The sequence below is a fragment of the Lemur catta genome, chromosome 1 (genome assembly GCF_020740605.2).
Source record: "Lemur catta isolate mLemCat1 chromosome 1, mLemCat1.pri, whole genome shotgun sequence".
NCBI classification, from domain to species: Eukaryota; Metazoa; Chordata; class Mammalia; order Primates; family Lemuridae; genus Lemur; species Lemur catta.
In genome coordinates, this window is record NC_059128.1 from 76,925,856 (window position 1) to 76,940,630 (window position 14,775).

The 14,775-nt window shown below is 36.3% G+C and overlaps 1 protein-coding gene across 1 annotated transcript in view; it reads left to right on the plus strand.

The window, feature by feature from the left end:
- SNAP23 (synaptosome associated protein 23) overlaps positions 1 to 14,775 on the plus strand; it is a 30,775-nt gene that overhangs the window by 5,534 nt on the left and 10,466 nt on the right. Inside the window, exons 2-5 of the mRNA XM_045539584.1 lie at positions 7,973 to 8,075; positions 8,619 to 8,660; positions 9,069 to 9,117; positions 9,850 to 9,967. Of these exons, the coding sequence (XP_045395540.1) occupies positions 8,019 to 8,075; positions 8,619 to 8,660; positions 9,069 to 9,117; positions 9,850 to 9,967 (266 nt within the window). The 5' untranslated portion in view covers positions 7,973 to 8,018. The remainder of the gene's footprint in view (positions 1 to 7,972; positions 8,076 to 8,618; positions 8,661 to 9,068; positions 9,118 to 9,849; positions 9,968 to 14,775) is intronic.

Below are 14,775 nucleotides of genomic sequence, written 5' to 3' on the forward strand. Positions count from 1 at the left end.
GATTATAATGTCCAGCCAAGGTTGCGAACCACTGCTTTAAAATTAAAATTTACTCTAAGCCTGGAGTTAGACTTGCTACTTGAAAAGTAGAAGCCAGGGACTTCATCTATGTACTTTTCTTTGGATAAAGCAGCTGCAGATTTGAATGACTTTGGTTAATATGATTTGGCTCTCTACTTTGCCTCCTTTTACTATGTGTGATAGTAATGGAAAGCACATACTCTGCAGCAGTCTGCCTGGGTTCAGTCACTCTACGACTGTGGGACCTTGTAAAAAAGTTGTTTAACCTCAGTGTTCCTCAGCTTCTGTATCTGTAAATTGTGAAATATAAATACAGTATGTTGTGAGGATTAAATGAGCATGTGTATGTATGTATATATTTGTATATTTTTTTGTATTTCTTAGAATGGTGCTGGTCATATATGCTTTATAAGTATTAACTATTATAGTTGTTACTGTGTTTCCTCTCCGTCCACTACCCACTATCTAAACTCTTTCAAAATGCTGAGCAAAGACTATTAAAAAGTCAGCTGCCATTTTTTAAAAACTTTTATATGTGCTTGAATTTTTTGTAATAAAAAGTTATGAAAGCATGTGACCTCCATTTATTTATTCACCCAGCTTCAACAGTCATAGCCAATCTTGTTTCCTCTATATCCCTACCTACTTTCCCACCTCTGAATTATTTTAAAGCAAATCTTACAGACTACCAATTAAATAGCTTCTAATTTCATACTTTTTTTTGGATCCTGGAGGATACTGATTTTTGGTAGGAAAGTTAGAGAAAGAGGGTACTCTGGTGATCAGGGGCAATGACAGGAGATTGTACTCTAGGCTGGAACTGCTACAAATTCTGTATTCCAGCTAAGTTCTCTGTTTTCTTTATGGAATCCTCCTCTTTTATCCACTTCTTAATATTTTGCCATGAAAGTACTAAGAACTTGTTCAGACCCGATTAGAACCCATTCCTGCTACCTACTGTGAAATGTTTCCCAGCCAAACTTTAGCAAGGACTTGTCCTCTAAACTTCTGTTAGCAGTGTTTAAGACAAATGTTCTGCTGTATTATTTCTGTACTTTTATGGTTTGAAATGGATGATCATCTGTCAATGGATAGGTATGTTCTCACAAACGTATTATATGTGCCAACTGAAGACTTTTCTCAAGAGAAGATAAACAATTGTATTATGTTTGTGAATCAGGGTCCAGAATTTATTCCTTTGTTTTCCATAATCTTATAAGTCTGTTTTCTTGGTTGTTATAAGCTATCATTTTATGATGAAAATAAATGTATGAAGTTTAAAAATAACTGCATTGCAAACTATTTGGAAAACTGGGGAAAGAAGAAGAAAAATCATTCTTAATTTTTTTCTAATACTAAATGGCCAATGGCAGTATTTTAGATTTTGTCTACCTATATTTTTTTTTCTCTTGGGTAATTATAGCACATATTTGATTTTTTTTTTTTTTTTTTAGTTTGTTCCCCTTATATACTAACCTTCATAATCTAATCCCCCTTTTGTGGTGTCACTTTGTTCTTTGATTTTAGCCAGGAAAAAAAGAACATTTAAAGAAATTTTTTTATTTTTTACTTCCTTTTTTAAATTTTTTTCCGTTTTTTTATTATCTTATTTTTTGATTAGTTGTTTTCATTATTTTGTCAGCTTTACACACAGCAAATTTTTTTATTTTTTTAGGCATACAAAGCTATATATTTTTGTCTACAGAGGTACCTATGAATAGGAAACTTGGTTTAATGTAAACCTGTTTGATATCTGTCTTGATGTGTGCAGACTGATGACTGGCATGAAAATAGTTCAGATGTATATAACCTATACAGTATCGTCAACATTAATATTCAAATTTAGCCTTGAAGATGGAACAATTAATATTTAGTAGCTGTTATTTTCAACTGCATTTACATCAATGTCACTTATATTTAACACTGTTACTTTATTTTTGTAATGCCTACTATTTATGCTTCAGTAATATTAAAATAATGGCTAACATTGAACACCAGCCATGTGTCAGCCACCATGCTAAGCATTTTTTGTGGATCCTCACCAAAAAAACCTATGAAAAAAATGTTATCACTATTTTACAAACACAGAAAATGAGTTTTAGTGGGATTAGGTATCTTGCTCAAGGTCATACAACAAACACATTGTGAGGCCAGAATTTGAATGCTGTAACTCCCATTATACTACCTTGCTATAAACAGAAGTTCTACTTGTTGCAGATGCATTGGTTACCATGAAAATATAATCAAAATATGCCGAAGAGAATACCAAACTTTATCAACCACTGTTAAGAGTACAGAAATATGGCACTGGGGAACAAAAGGAAGATCAAAAGGAGGAGAAACAGTAGTAAATTTTGGAGCCAAAGGGGCAACATGGGGCTTAGGAGTGAAGGGACTTCCTGAGCAGAAATGGGCAAACTTCAGTCTTCTTACTGTGTTTTTGTAGTATTCTATATATAATTTCCTTAATTTGTAAATTTAGTGACTGTTAGCTAATGATCGTTTAATGGGCAATAATTACAACAGTACAAAGTCCACAATGAAAAAAAAGTTAAAAATAAGAGTACGGAAATAAACCCTATAAGTGTAACTCGTAGAGCATCTTCATTGTGATTATTATTATTATTTTTTTTTTTTTTTGAGACAGGGTCTCACTCTGTTGCCCAGGCTAGAGTACAGCGGCATAATCATAGTTCACTGTAACCTCAAACTCCTGGGCTGAAGGCATCCTCCTGCCTCAGCCTCCCGAATAGCTGGGACTATAGGTGTGCACTGCCACGCCCAGCTTATTTTTAAATTTTTTGTAGAGACAAGATCTTGCTATGTTGCTCAGGCTGGTTTTGAACTCCTGGCCTCAAGGGATCCTCTTTCCTTGGCCTCTTAAAGTGCTAAAATTACAGGTGTGAGCCACCACACCCAGCCATTGTGATTAATTTTAAGAGAAGGACTAAAGCAGGAAACTAGGTAGAATATTTTAACTGCAAAATCCTGTTTTTCAGTATAAAATAAATTATTTTTTAAAAATCATTCTTAGCAGGACCCTGTGGAAATGATAGTGATTTAAAGTGCTCTTTCTTCTGTTACTTCCCACATACTGTACAGTTTTATGAATGAAGCCATATGGATCTTCCAAGGCCTTATTTAAGTTACAAGGCCTTTGTTCTGTGCATTTCTTTCCAATGCTCTTATTTTCATTTTTTAAATTAATGTAGATATTTTCAAGTTCTAAAATACTGGAAGGCAGCTGAAAACCTGATTACCCTTATCTTTATATTTCTTCCTTCAATTTAACAGTCTTATTTGAGTCTGTGGAAGAGATAAGTTTTCATGGTCTTATTATGGAAGACATCTGAAATTTTGACATGAGCCATCATTGGCTTTGCTTAGCCTGTTTTCTAATATTCAGCAGCTCTCGTATGATTTTATTTGTTAAGGTGGTACAGTCTACAGTAAGACCATTTATCAGACCATGAACTATGTTTGAAAGTAGATCGAGACTGGAATAATAAATCTACTCTTCACTGACTCAGTCATCTTAAGCAAACTTAATGATGTATATAAATACTTAATAGGGTATATGATGAATAGTAGGTACTCAATGAACATTCTTCCCTTGCCCAGGTTAAAACAGAAAAGAAGTTAGGAAAGTTAAATTAGGAATCTTCTAGTAAGCCCAAGTGAACATAGTAAGAGATAGGGTATAAAAGCACTGAGAAAAATCTTGCATTTTCCTCTCAAAGGCACACAATTAGCATAGTAGATTAAGTTCTCAGGAGCACTGGAAAAATAATAGATATTTACTCTATTAGATTAAATCTAAGAAAAGTAAATTTAATGGTATCTTTATGTCAAGTGATGTTTTTTATCCCACTTCCATGAATTCTGTCTTCCCCAGCATTCTTGGTAAACTTTTCCTGATTCTGTGAGAAAAAAACTTCTGCATATAATAATAAATATGAGTAAAGCTATGTAATTCTAGGTTACACTCTCTCTGACACTTCTGAGAAGATTTACAAAGGCCAGTAAGAACTTAAGGAGCATGATTCCCTGTCACTCTTCGTCCTTCCCCTTGCAGTTCTACTTTGTCTTTCTTACTTTCTTATATAGTTGACCTGTGAACAATAGGGGTTTGAACTGGGCGGGTCCACTTACACGCAGAATTTTTCAATCTAGTGGACTCTCCATACCGGCGGTTCTGCATCCACAACCAAACATGGATTGAACATAGTTTTGAGTATGTACAGATTTTGGTATCCATGGACAGTCTTGGAGCCAATTTCCCCCAGATACCAGGGATGACTGTGCTATAATCATATGCTCAACTCCCTCAAGAATCCAAAGTAGAGAAATTGTAGGCAGCTCTGTCCTGATGTCAGCATGCCAAACACATCAGAACTCTGCAGATGCCTGATCTTGTCTTGTGTGTCATCTGCTCAGGGGAGTAAAAAAGAAAAAAAAAGATTAGGCAGAACTTGAGTTCACTGAAAGGGTGTGTCCTTCAAAATGACCTCATTACCATGTCAGGAGTGATTCTTCTCAACTATTTCCCAGCTACATCTGTTTTTTTGTTTTTGTTTTTTAATATTTAAAGGCCAGGATCCCTAGAATCTTCAGTTTTGACGCAGGTCAGTTGTGCATTCAAGCCTTTCTGAACTCTTTAGAATTTTGCCTGTTTTTACTGGGAAGATAGCAAATATTGACCTGTAATTGGTAAGAATACCTCTGGGAATAGAATTATAAAATTATATAATTTGAAATATCTGGGCTTCCTTATCCCAAAATGTCTCCCTACCCACAGGATACTGAAAACTTGACTAGGGGGTGCCTTTTCCAAGCACTAATTGATTACTGTGTGTTATTTTTCTTATCACTGTTTTCTGTTCTTGGTCATTGAGGAGTTATTCATGAGAAGGGTAGATAACCTTAGAGCCTACTGCCTGGGAAAGGCAGGCTTTGGAGAGGTGTCTCAGCAGGGACCCTAGAAAGTGATGGAGAAATATGAGGTTACGTGGGCAGGCTGGTGGGAGTATTACAGAAAGGAACAGTGTATAAAAATCCAGAGGTGTGAGGGTGCAAAAAAATAACTTCATTTTCTTGGCGTAGTTATAAATATGAAAGATTGACAAAAGAAGACCACCAGGTGCAAAAAAATAACTTCATTTTCTTGGCATAGTTGTAAATATGAAAGATTGACAAAAGAGGACCACTAGTATGGACATATGTATGATAAAGCTAAAGGCTCACAAGCAATTAGCAAATTAATAGCACATGGCTCCATTTATGCTTATATCTAATGAATGAACAGTTGTTAATTCAAGAGAGGCCTTTATATCCTGATTATACCTTAGAATATGAACCTTTTGCCTGAACCACAGTCTTACTATGGCAAGCAAGATATGAACTTAAATTTTTTTTCATGAGCACTAATAACTTTAATCAAGGCTCAATATATATATATATATATGTATATATATGTATATATATATATTTTTTTTTTGAGACAGGGTCTGGCTCTGTTGCCAAGGTTGGAGTGCAGTGGCATGATCATAGCTCACTGCAGCCTTGAACTCCTGACCTCAAGCAATCCTCCTGCCTCAGCCTCCCAAGTAGCTAGGACTACAGGCGTATGCCACCATGCCCAGCTAATTTTTTAATTTTTTGTAGAGATGGGAGTCTTGCTATGTTGCCCAGGCTATTCTCAAACCCCTGGCTTCAGGCAGTCCTCCTGCCTTGGCCTCCCATAGTGCTAGAATTATAGGCATGAGCCACCATGCCTGGCTTCAAAATCTTAAACCTTAAAACAGTTAGGTATGACAGTATAATTACAACAGGACTCTAATTGCAATGCCTTCCTGTACTGGGAATGTATATAGTCGCTTTTAGTGTTAACAAAGATGATTCTACTGGCCTGGCGCGGTGGCTCACGCCTGTAATCCTAGCACTCTGAGAGGCCGAGGCGGGCAGATTGTTTGAGCTCAGGACTTCAAGACCAGCCTGAGCAAGAGCGAGACCCCGTCTCTACTAAAAATAGAAAGAAGTTATATGGACAGCTAAAAATATATAGAAAAAATTAGCCGGGCATGGTGGTGCATGCCTGTAGTCCCAGCTACTGGGGAGGCTGAGGCAGGAGGATTGCTTGAGCCCAGGAGTTTGAGGTTGCTGTGAGCTAGGCTGACGCCACGGCACTCACTCTAGCCCAGGCAACACAGCAAGACTCTGTCTCAAAAAAAAAAAAAAAAAAAAGATGATTCTACTAAAAGTGATGGCTAGTAGTGATTCTACTAAAAGAGACTGGAAAGATTTATTTCTATGTGACCAGCAGGCTGTTGCAGGTTATACAGTGCAATGGCAGTTTTTGGTTTGTGGTTTCTAATGGTTATTTGTAGGCTTTGTGCTACTGTTACCTATAGCTTTGTTTCTATGAGCCAATTAAACCCTTTGAAAGTACACTGTGTTTTTCTACTTATTTATTCATTCAACAGACATTTTCAGGGTACCTATTGTCACATCCTGTTAGGTATTAGCGATACCAGATAAAACAAAATCCCTGCCTTCCAAGAGGGTCTAGTCCATTCACAGATAATTAGGTTTCCTGCTTATCAGTGAGTATACTCCATGGCAGAGTTTCTCACCTCAGCACTTTGACATCTTGGGCCAGATTATTCTTTGTGGGAGGGTTTTCCTGAGGAGCATTATAGGATGTTTAGCAGCTTCCCTGGCCTCTATCCACTAGGTGCAGTAACCATACACACCCGCAAATTGTGACAATCAAAAATTTCTCTAGTACCAGTATGGCTCACACCTATAACCCTAGCACTCAAGGAGGCTGAGACAGGAGGATTGCTTGAGGACAGGAGTTCAAGACCAGCCTGAGCAAGAGTGAGACCCCATCTCCACTAAAAATAGAAAAATTAGCCAGGCGTGGTGGCACGGGCCTATAGTCCCAGCTACTCAGAGGCTGAGGCAGGAGAATTGCTTGAGCCCAGGAGTTTGATGTTGCTGTGAGCTATCATGATTCCATTACACGGGCAACAAAGCAAGACTCTATCTCAAAAAAAAAAAAAAAAAAAAAATGTCTCCAGCCATTGCCACATCCCTGGGGTAACTCCAGAATATGAACCAGACTTTATCTGTCATTGATAAAGAGCTTTGATAAATGACTTTTCAAAAATTTAATGCAAATGTAACATAGAAAACGTAGATCTGTCGAACTATGCATATTACTATACATGACTTCTCAAAGAGGAATATACAAAAATGGTACTGAATAACACCTATTAATATTTTGTTTTTTAGCTTGGGTATCTATGAGGTGTTCTCTGAGTTACTACGTATAGGAGAATAATTGTTCGGTTTCTTAGGGACTTCGCTAAAACAACAAACAACACAAGGAATTGGAGGGGGAGAGTCTGCTCATAATAAAAATCTTAGTTCTTTTCTGAGCTCTTTGTGCCAGCATTACCCTTTTCTTACTAAGAATGAAAGTATTTCATTTTCTCCATTGAGTAGCCTGGACAACCGGCATATTTGATAAATGTCTCCTGTGTTTGTTAAGCACATGACTTTGACTTTTGCTATGATACTAACTTGGACTTTTCTTCACCTTATTGCTTTTCCATAGTCAGACTTAGGAAGAACATTGTACAATCAAGAATTCATTTTACAGCCTTTTAAAGCTTGCCTTCCAGTGATGCCTTGCTTCTCAAAGCAGAGAGACCACTTTCCTAATTGGAAAGAGTATTTCACTAGAAGTCCTAAAACCTGTGTTTTAGGTTCACTTTTGGAACTAACTAGCATTAGACATCCATTTAGCCCCTCTCTGTCATAATTCTTTACTTGTCATATAGACACATACATAAGCTCTTTTATTTTGTTTTCCTGACAAGTACCTAAATTCCATAAATCTACACTCTTTGTTCACACAAACTTTTGTGTATCCTTATTCTTATAGAATATCCGCATTTCCATTTCTGTGCCTGATAGAGTTTTGAGTCATCATGGATAATCTGTCATCAGAAGAAATTCAGCTGAGGGCTCACCAGGTTACTGATGAGGTAAATGTTTTACTTGGAATAAGTAATTAATTCTATTTCTGTTTTCACATTGGAGGGATGAGAGGGCATTCTTAGAGACCATTTTGGCCTTTTCCTAGTCCCTTTATCTCAAAGAACACATTTGCCCCATAGTGCCATTGCTAGCTCTTTTTTTTCCAACTCACCAAAAAACTAAGTAAGTGAAAAGAATTTTTTTTTAACAGTTACAACAAAGATACTCTATATTTAAGGAATTCTGGACTTTTTTACTTAATGATTTCCTAATATTTGTGTAATATACTTAGATTTCTATTAATACCTTATATTAAATTTTGTGGCTCCATATAATTTTTGTGACTCCCATTAACTCTACCATCTAAATGTTCTCTTAAGGAATACCTGGAAGGAAATAACTAAAAAATAGTGGTCAACTTTCTTTGTTTTGTTTTAAAGGGAGGGTTGGGCTGGCAATTTTTAAAAACAGAGTAGCATCGTGAATATGGCCTTTGGTAAGTTTTTTTTCCTACATAGTTTGGAATGCTAAAACTCTGTATTTTTTCCTAGTCTCTGGAAAGTACAAGGAGAATCCTGGGTTTAGCCATTGAGGTAAGAAAGTGTATAATCATTAAGTTAAATATAGAAATTTATAGGAGAGATCCTAATTCCACTAGCTGGAATTGGTATTAAAGGGTACTGTATCAATACACTTTGTTATTTAAAACGAGCAATTGCTGAAATTGTCGAACAATGCATTAAAAGGCCTTTTCCATTTTTCCCTTTGACGGTATTGGCATATGACAAGGAAGATTAATTCATCATGAGTTTGTGACTTAATTATTTGGGGGGATTAATATGTTAAAGTGTGTTGGTTTAAGAATATTATTTCTATCTGTAGTTCTTCTGGGAACTTGTTTCTAAATGATTCTGTCTTGTTGTTTGTCAGTTCTTGTAGGTTTTGTTTCTGTTGTTTTGGGATTTTTTTGTTGTACTATTGACTTTTTTTCCTTCTTTTAGTCTCAGGATGCAGGAATCAAGACCATCACTATGCTGGATGAGCAAGGGGGTGAGTTGAAGTCATTGGCAGAAACTCTTAATTTGACTTAATGATTCCAAAAAGCCCTATCCAATGAGCCACATATAAATTTCAGCTTTTGGAAATTCATTTCCTTTGTAAGATAAGAGTGATATGTTTCCTTTTTTTTTCTGGTTTGAATTATGTCATGTTCACTAGTGATGGGGGAAACAATGCCCAACTATATACTAAGTATGTGTTAGGCCAGTATAGCTTATTATATGCATTGGTCGTGTGTATACATTAGACATATGATATTCTTGCATCATCCACAGAAATCAAGTAAAATCCTAAAATAGGTCTAGGTTGAGATGAGCTTGGAAATGTTGGTTTGAGTTGACCCTGAGTAATTTGGTCTAGTTTTTATTAGTTTTGTGACAGCCCTCAGGTTTTGAGCCTATTAAATTAGAAATGCTGGGAATGTAGTCTGGTCAAAGTACACTTAACTTGGTTGTAAGGATGATCTTTAAATAATCCTCACTTGCTCCTAGTGTATAAGTTTCTTAGAACAAATCTTTCTACAATACGAGGTTAGGTGCCTCAGGATCACTATGTGATTGTTTTCATGTTGAACAGCTTATAATACCTTCTGACACTGATATATTCACTCTGGTGGGTTATTGGTAGATTTGGGGTTAAAGTTTGATACTCTATCATAATAGCATTTTCTGGTTGACATTGTGAATGTAGCACAAAATGTAACTTCCACAACTTAAATTTTAGAACAACTAAATCGCATAGAAGAAGGCATGGACCAAATAAATAAAGACATGAGAGAGGCAGAGAAGACTTTAACAGAACTCAACAAGTGCTGTGGCCTTTGTGTTTGTCCATGTAATAGGTGAGTTGATAAATCAAGACCTTTTTAAAATAAATAAGCAAATAACTGAATGAGAGCACCCCTCCCCCACATCCTCTCTTCTCCCAAATAAGGTCAGACGTATGACTGGCCCTAAATGAGGAACTTTGTTAGATAAACTTAAGTTATTTCTCCTTCCGGCAGATCAAACTTTTCATGGAAATAGGGCGTGTTCACTGGAAACCATGGCTTAAATTTGACCAATCCTGAGGTCAAGTCCCAATTGCAGTTGAAAAGGTTGGGAAATATATATCTGAATGATACAGAGCAGGATGGAGTTAGTATCTTTTCCTTTCAAACAAGGAGTATTAACAAAATATATATTCTGTGGTAGGCACATGAGGAATGGCCAAGGGAGTAAAGGACTTGAACCCTGTCTTCAGAAGACTTGAACCATGTGGTTGTATATGTGAGAAAGAATGGCAAAAAATAAAAAATATGTGATCTAGTGTTAGCTCATGTGATACCAGCTAAGGCTAGGGATACAGAACTCATAAAAGGTTGGATTGGAGAACATCATATAGAAGAGGTAGGACATGAGTTGGGCTTTGAATGATTAGAAGGATTTGGATGAACATGGAGGAACAGTGAGGACATTTCCTATGGAAGTTTCAAACTAAAGATTAAGGAAGAGCTTGACTTAACTGAGCAGCATGATTCATGTATATGAGAAGTAGAAAATAAGCTGTAGTGGTAGTGTAGGAACTTGAATGCCAAACTAAGGAGTCAGTAGATTGGCATGGAGTATATGACTGCACACTAGGAGACTAGTTAAAAACCTTTCATAATCTAGGTCTGTGCGGTGAGACTTTATCAGTTGAGATTAGAAAGGAAAATATAAATCAAAGAATTCATTTTAGATAATCTGATTGTATACAAAACATGAAGGAAGAATCAAAAACTGAACATTTCGAGTCTTTAGAGACTAGGAAATGAAAGGTCTTCAAACCATTCCTGCATAGTGTATGAGATTATGCTTGACACAAAGGAATTCATTCTTTTTGGTGACTCCATTGTGGATATTTTCTTTCTTTTCTTTTCTTTTCTTTTCTTTTCTTTTCTTTTCTTTTCTTTTCCTTTCTTTTCCTTTTCTTTTCTTTCTCTTTCTCTTTCTCTTTCTTCCTTCCTTTCCTTCCTTTCCTTTCTTTCCTTTCTTTTTAATTTTTTTGCTGGCACCCACCCCCCGGCTGGGGCCAGAGGGAGCTCACCGGGTTGGTTTTGAAAAATTTTCATTTTTAAAGAACTTAATAGACATTAGTACTTCATTCAGTTGTCTCAGCTGGTCTGGTAAACCAAGAGTAGAATATAAAGGCTTACAGACTCTCAGCATTTTTGCTCCTCAAAGGAGTTAGGAATGGAGGTGCTTTTGTCATATTGTCATATTTTCAGATATGTGTTTTCATGTGACATTTTCTGTGCCATTTCTACTAGGGAAAATAGAGTTTAATTGCCTGTTCAACTTTAGTGTTTGTTTTGGCCATGAGAAGTTAAGGTTTTTTAGTGTTCTTCCTAGTCTTATCATTGGCTCCCTATTCTAACATAAGTCTGTAGACCTTTTTAAACCTCGATTGATTTGTTGAAAATCCATATTTTAATAACTCTGACTTGTCAGTCAGGTTTAGCATATTAAGCAAATAAGTTATAAATGCACAGATGATTTGATTCAAACTCTTAGCTATGTTTTGCAAACTTATTATACCTTTCTCTTGTTTTCCATGTACCCTCTTAGAAGAGTGCAGAGGAGAGGAAGTAGGTAAATTTTCTTGAGATCAAATGTTAGAAGAGCAAGGAGGTAGAATGTCCTAGAATCTAGAGCAAGGTCAGCTCTTAAGTTATGGGTTGATAAACAGGAAGAGCAGTGACTCCTAAGATGGTCTAATATCACAGAAAGTGGGAAATGGCGCTACAGAAGTGTTGATTTTATTTCTCTTTGTATATCCCAGCCAAGCAGTTGCAAGCTTTTCTTGGACGCTCATGGGAGAGAAGGTAGAGTGTGGTCCTGAAGCAGTATTCAGCCTCTAACCTCAGGAGAACCCTTTCTCAGTGGGTGAAGAGAAGGCAATTCCTAAGAGATGGAATCAAGGGGCTATTGTGACAGAACAATTTTTCCCTAAAAAGGAGAGAGTAATATCCCAGTTAAAGATGTCTGATTGTAATTGCCTTTCTTCCACCTATTTCTTCTTTATACCACTGAGACCTTGGCCAGTATGATATCTCTTGTCCTCAGCTCTGTTTCTTGTCATCTGGCCAGTGTCTTGATCATTCTAATCTTATCTATTAATCTGTGTTTCGGTTAGGCTCATTGTATGAATAGCTATAACATGAGCTTCTCAAAGACAGACACAGGATCTTAGTTCTCTTTGTATAAGGCTAGCTGAATACTGGTAGTAGTAATAGCAATGTAGGTCCATCCACAGTCTCTTATTTGCCATTCAGAAATCTAAAAAAAGCCAAGATTCTTTTTTTCTTCTTCATAACAGTGCTACAACTCATTAGGCTACAAAATATAATCTGAACTGAAGCTATTTATAGTCTTTTATTATGACTCTTAGTGTAAATATTAATTTGTTTCACTGCAGAAATATTGATGTATTTGACATCTTGCACCCAAGGGTTTTATATGACAGTTGTGGGCCTGTATGTTAACTTAAGCTACTATTCTGAGCATTTAAATTTAATCCTTAAACAATAATCTTCATGTGCGATAGATGTTCTTATCATCATTTTACATCTGGGGAAACGTGTACAAAGAGGCTACACTATCAAGTGGAAGAGCTGATATTCAAAACCAAGCAGAGTCCTTGCTTTAATTATATGCTGCATTGCTTGACTATAAGAAAATAATGGGCTGGGCATGGTGGCTCATGCCTGTAATCCTAGTATTTTGGTAGGCTAAAATGGGAGGACCACTTGAGGCCAGGAATTCAAGACCAGCCTGGGCAGCATAGTAAGACCCTGAGACCCCCATCTCTAAAAAAAAAAAATATATATATATATATATATTAGCCAAGCATGGTGACATGAGCCTATAGTCCCAGCTACTCTGGAGGCAGAGGCGGGAGGATCCCTTGAGCCTAGGAGATCTAGGCTGCAGTGAGTGATCATCACACCACTGTACTCCAGCCTGGGCAACAGAGCAAGACCCTGTCTCAAATAAATAAATACATAGATGGAAAGAAAAAGAATGAAACTTTTTATTGTTGCTGTTGTTAGATGTATTGCTATATAGAAAATGTCTTGAGTAGATTTGTTCTTTGAAACTTCTTTTTGTTCATTAGGATTTACTGATGCCAGGTCAGCATTTATTTATTTATTTATTTTTGAGGCAGAGTCTCACTCTGTCACCCTGGCTACAGTGTAGGGGCGTTATCATAGCTCACTGCAACCTCAAACTCCTGGGCTCCAGTGATCCTCTCATCTCAGTCTCCCAAAGTGCTAGGATTACAGGCATTAGCCACTGCACCCAGCCTAGCAAATCTTTTTTTTTATTATAAGACATGGAAATAGCTTTGCTCAAAAGAACTTTGTATGAGAAGGGAGTTTTAACTATAGCTAATTCTTTCTAAAGGACTACTAGAATTTAATAACAGACTGCCGGGATTAAACTTTAAAATTGTGAATAAATGCCATTCTGTTAGCTTGCCACATTTGAATTCTAAAAGCAAAATAGTACAGATCCTTTTTTGAAATCCTGTATTTTTGACAGTAACTGATAAGTTGTAATTTTAATTAACAAGAGTTTAAAAAGAGGCAGAGTTAAAATGGGAAGTCTCAGAATATGTAAACTTTCTAATGTCCCAATTTAACCATTCTTAGATAAGGTATTCTTCTGTCTTAACTTCCCTGTCTTATAAAGTGGGCTTATAAAGTCTAACATGATGACACATAGTTTGAAGACAAATTGATATTTCTGGACCTCTTAGTAGAGTAACAGTTGAATGCTTCCTTCCTCCTACTCACTGGAGATACAAATATAATACAAACAAGTCATACCTCTGGCTCTGTTTTATTTATCTATCATTACTCTTATTTTTTATGCTTCACAGGGTATCTGGATACATAGCAAGTATTCAATAAATACTTTTTGATTGAATGTCCTTGAGAAACTTGTTAGCTGGTGGGAGAGTTAGACATGTAAAAGATTTTTTAAAATTACAATGCAAATAAAACACATAGTAGAAGTAATTAAGAGAAATTTATAATCACTAAGGAAAGAGTGAGAAAGTTTTACAACATCTCCATTAGTTTTTGCCTTCTCTCATATTAATTTTTATAAGTTTAGGAAAGAATATCATCACCCAAACATTCTAAGGAATAATAAAGTGCGTTCTGGTTTAAATAGTGTTCTTGTTTTTCTTTTTGTCTAGATTCTCAGATGTTGGTGGTTTCTGTCCAACCAGGCAGGAATTTGAATGCATTATGTTTTTAAAACTCTAAACCTGCTTCTGTTCTGTTTGAGTGGCATTTACTGTTTTCTGCATTTCATTCTCTCACCTAATCTCTTCCTTTCTAATCTGCTTACTAAAAATGAAGATTTAACACCAGAAGCCGGGCTCAGTAACTGATCAAAGGGAACTTTAAGATGAAGTCTTATGGCGCAGTTTGGGCTTCTAACCTGCTATCTAAAGGTGATGCTTCAAATGGCTTTTCTGTGCATGTGCATGTATTTTGTGAATGGTGGAAACTGTCTCAAAAACTGTGCTGTGGTGTGTAATGTCAAGTAAATTTGTTCTTGATGGGTGCTGTCCGACAAAAGATAAACTTGACAAAAGGATCTTAATTTGTAATAC